This window comes from Hoplias malabaricus, chromosome 10, assembly GCF_029633855.1.
Source record: "Hoplias malabaricus isolate fHopMal1 chromosome 10, fHopMal1.hap1, whole genome shotgun sequence".
Lineage (NCBI taxonomy): Eukaryota > Metazoa > Chordata > Actinopteri > Characiformes > Erythrinidae > Hoplias > Hoplias malabaricus.
In genome coordinates, this window is record NC_089809.1 from 20478636 (window position 1) to 20483123 (window position 4488).

The following is a 4488-nucleotide window of genomic DNA, read 5'->3' on the forward strand; positions in this document are numbered from 1 at the left end:
TGCTCTGGCTCCTTTTTTCAAAAATTCTTTTCCAACTGAAATAGAGCAGCAGTTGTTTCTGGCTTTCTGAAATTAGATGACAGCAGTAGTCAATTCATTTGGTCAGATGTGGGGAGATGTGGTTAAAAGTTCTAATTTTAATATCAACATTATTTTTCTTTACAGCTAACTGCATACAGTCCAAAAATCTGATGGGGCTCCCTTATTGTTGAAGTCTGCAGCAGTAATCCTTTTATTTTTTACATATTTAAAAATACCTGATTCTGATTTCCACACATTAACACAGTTCGGTCTGGGTTTTATTCAAAATACCATAAAGGTCAAGCACCACAGCACCATTCGCACTGTCTGATTTTGCTGACTGTTCCTTTAAATGGCAATGAGCCACACACAGCTCACCACAGTCCTAAGCAAGCGGCAGCAAATAATGGCACTGCCTCACCACCCACCCCTAACCCCACTATTTTTAGTGAATTTGTGCATTATTTTGTGAATCTAGAGCCCCTTCTAACCCATAAAGTGTGAAACAAGACAACAGTCCGTTTTTGTGGGCTGCCTAGGTCCACAGTGTGGGTGAGTGAAACATGTGAGTGGGTTATTAACATTTAAGAGAACAGGCGCTCAAATCATTCTGGTATCTTGACCAAAGCATGCCAGATACATTTCATTAAGATCCCAGGGAAATGTGGTAATGTATCAAAGGGTAGAGTATATTACCTTTAAAGCTCCAAACATTTCACTGATGAACTGTTAGGCACATTTCAAGTAAATCTATTTATATAGGATCACCTTTTGTTTCTCTTGTTTATGCTTGAGACTTCATGGAATGACATGTGAAATCAGTTTTCCAAGAGTAAATAATTTAACGATCAGTCAGATAAACAGATATGTTGTTTGTAAATGTTTCAAAATAGCCTTGTCCACAAAAACAGATTATGTGATGCTGTTCCGAAAAAGATCACGTATTTACCGTCAACGTGAGTACAATACAGATCCATGTGAACAGAGGGTATGCACGGGCTCTCCATGTAGGGGGATGCACACCAGCCCCTCTTCTACGTACTGTAACTCTAAGCCATCCCCGCCTCCCACTACTTAGAACTAGCCAGGCGCCCACGCGGTGTCCACGCGTCTTTGCTAGACGCTGATTTGTCAGCGTGGATTCAAACAAGCCGTTGGACCAATCGGAACCTGGGCCTCGAATTAGATCACGCCGTGCACGCGTTGCTCACATGTAGACAACCACGCAGGTACCAAACCTCATATTCAAAACAGGCCGAGTGAGCGGCTACAGGAGGCTGGTAAAAAGCTTTTGTAGCAGCTGAGTCCCATTCACTGTTTACCACACTTCCACAGAAGCAGCACAGACAAAACAAAGCGAGAAACAAAACAACTGTTCACGTTACAAGACTCGTTAAAGTTGTCCGAGTACAGGGACAGTGAGGCGTCACTTTCTTACCAAGAGGAGTAATAACACTTGAGGGAGTAACGCTAGCTTTAGTTTAAGCGGTTTGAACCGTTACCCGCCAGGATGGTCGTGTTGACAAAGAAGCCCAAGACTTTCGAGATTGAGTTCCGTGATCCCAGCAAGGCGTTTTACCGCAGTGGGGATAAGGTGTCAGGCAGAGTGATTGTGGAGGTGTCTGAAATTACCAAAGTCAAAGCTGTGAGACTCTATGGGGTCGGCTGTGCCAAAGTGGAGTACCATAAAGGAAAGCAGCGCTGCAGGGAAGAGATAGACTACCTGAGATATGAAGATGTTCTTCACCTGGACCAGCAGCTTACAGGTGAGGGAACAACCCTGTGTGGATCAGTCTGGGATATTTTATTTACTACAGTGTTAAGTAAATGTGTTGGCAGCTGGAAAAGTTGGTTAACTTGGATTTATTATTGTCTGGTTTGCAGATGTGGATGGCTCAGTTACTCTCAGACCTGGAAATACGTACGAGTACATGTTTGGATTTGAGCTTCCCCAACCAGGGTGAGCATTTTTAGACAGTCATTTCAAAATTTTGCTAAGGTTAATGTGTAAATTCAGTACATTAACAGTGATTGTGCATTAATATAGAGGATCAGATATGCCACAATGTTTATTATTATTAAATTTTTTTTGCAGGCAGTTTGTGTCATCATATAAAGGCAAGTTTGGCTCTGTTGAGTATTACGTGAAAGCGGTGATACAGCGGCACTCCCAGTCAGATGTGGAGAACAAGAAGTATTTTGAGGTGGTGGAGCCAGTTGATGTCAACACGCTTGAGCTCATGGTGAGGCAGTCTTGCAAAGTGTAGTATTTATTTAAAATTCAGCTACAACAGACAATGCCTAACCAATCAGATAAAACCCTGCTGATATGCCTGACCCTTCCCTCCCTCAGTCTCCAGTCACTGGTGCGAAGGAGAAGAAGCTGACCTGCATGTTCATTCCTGATGGCAGTGTGTCCATTGTAGCTAAGATCAGCCGTAAAGGCTTCTGCGAGGGAGAGGACATCTGCATCGATGCTAAATTTGAGAACACCTGCTCTCGCATCGTGGTCCCCAAAGCTGCCATTATAGGCACTCACTCCTACTTGGCCAATGGGCGCAGAAAAGTTTTCAGAGAGAAAATTTCTGCTGTCAGGGGCGACCACATCATCTCTGGCATGTGTGATATTTGGCAGGGGAAAAGAATCCGTGTGCCCAAACTGAGACCTACTGTCCTTGGCTGCAACATCATCCACTTGGACTACACTCTGATGGTGAGCTCAAGCACACAACCAACAGAGCAATGTCACGCGATCACATATCAACACTTTTAAAATAAGTTTTTAAGTGGTTCTTAGATTGCAAAGAGGATTTTATAACATCCTAAAAACTTTAAGGGCCTTTAGGGGGAAAATCTTCTCTAAAAAAACTTTTTTTTCTAGCTTTATTATTGAGTCTTTGTAATACTTGCAACACAATGTATGACTCTTAGCCTCTTCTTTGTCTCCTGTTTGTTTTAGATATATGTGCACGTCCCAGGCAGTGAAAAGCTGATCATGGAGCTACCGCTGGTCATTGGAAACATACCATTCAGTGGCATTGCCAGCCGAACCAACAGCGTTTGCAGCCAGGGGGGCAGTGCTGCCTCCAGCAGTGTGGTGTCCATGCCCTCTGCACCGCCCAGCTACAGCGAGATCCCTCGCCATGGACGCCTGGACAGTCACCTCACGCCACTGCTGGATGATTATGATGAAGATGACTGCCCCATCTTCATAAATGTGGGAGAATACCATCAGACGCCCCCTCCTGCCTATACAGAGGTATTTACACTGCAGTGAATTTGGTTTCATCAGCTGAAGAATCCTTAAGTGAGTGGACACAGCAGAAACTTAACATTTTTTATTTCTCTTTGTTCCAGGTGGATCAGGAATGCAACAGCAATGGTGTTAATCTTCAATTCTGCTAAACAACTGAAGCTGCACATGTTTTAGAGGGCCATTATGTGACCTGAATCCAGAAATCAAAACCATATTCTACAGCATCTAGCAGTTATCTAGCAGGAAGATGTGTAATGACATGTTTTTACTGGGAAGTCCTCTGGTGTTTCTAGTAAATGTTAATGCATGTTGGGCTTTTTAATTTAAATTTGTCATGCTGTAAAAGTTACAAAAAAAAGATGCTGTTACTTTTTATGGGAATTAACCCCTTAAGAACAACACTAGACTGACTGTCCAGTCTGCTTTCTTTATTACTTCTGGGGTATCCTCAGTGTTCAGAGATCTGAGAGTGTGTCAGATAGAATTTCACCTATGCCATATTGGTAAAACTTCTAAAATTGCCTTCATAGTTATTCCAGATGCAAAGAGGTTAGGTCTGAGATCTGTTGACAACATTTAAGTTAAGTACATTTTCAGTTTAACTTGTCAGTATAGATTCTGTTGCAGTTTTACATTGCACTTTCTGAATTTGCATACGACTTTGTATCAGAGTAAATGGTTTGTTTTGGTTTTCTGTTTGCTATGAAAAACTTAATCACCTATATGATATGAAAAAAAGTTTCAAGGTGTTCAGATGTACTTTCGTTTTAGAAATTATATTTAGTGTAAACACACTTGTGTGTAGATTATATGTAATATAGCTATATTTAGGTCAGCTTCTTTGACAGAATCAGAAAGTTGTCATTAAGCATTTTTGTATATATTTTTTTATTATTTAACCCTAAGGACACTTTTTGTGTTAAAGAATAAAACTGAAAAGAGAACTTTCTGAGTGTGTGTTTTATTCTTTTTATTTTAAAATGGTACAGATTAAACAGCTCTTTTAATTTGCATAATAAATAAAAATGATTCATTTTAAAGCCAAAGTGTACAGACTGAGACAAATACACTGAGATGGAGAACATAATTGTTCCATCTTGTCTCCTTTAAGAATGTTCAGCATTTGTTTCCGGGAAAAGTGAATATAGTTACAATTAAAATAATGTACATAATGGGACAGTAAGGGCCCTTCTGTACCCTGTAGTCTCATT

At 41.0% G+C, this 4488-nt stretch overlaps 1 protein-coding gene across 1 annotated transcript; it reads left to right on the top strand.

Annotated features, from left to right (window-relative positions):
- Positions 1 to 1063: 1063 nt before the first annotated feature.
- Positions 1064 to 4172, top strand: txnipb (thioredoxin interacting protein b). Its single transcript, XM_066683862.1, has 6 exons — positions 1064 to 1787; positions 1906 to 1981; positions 2117 to 2264; positions 2375 to 2734; positions 2981 to 3280; positions 3379 to 4172. The coding sequence occupies exons 1-6, from the start codon at positions 1532 to 1534 to the stop codon at positions 3424 to 3426; spliced, it is 1188 nt and encodes a 395-aa protein (XP_066539959.1). The 5' UTR covers positions 1064 to 1531; the 3' UTR covers positions 3427 to 4172.
- Positions 4173 to 4488: the final 316 nt, after the last annotated feature.

Coding starts and splice junctions, on each gene's coding strand:
- txnipb (XM_066683862.1), top strand. CDS start 1,532: ATGGTCGTGTTGACAAAGAAGCCCAAGACTTTCGAGATTGAGTTCCGT. Junction 2,265..2,374: donor TCAACACGCTTGAGCTCATG/GTGAGGCAGTCT, acceptor TCCCTCCCTCAG/TCTCCAGTCACTGGTGCGAA. Junction 3,281..3,378: donor CCCCTCCTGCCTATACAGAG/GTATTTACACTG, acceptor TCTTTGTTCCAG/GTGGATCAGGAATGCAACAG.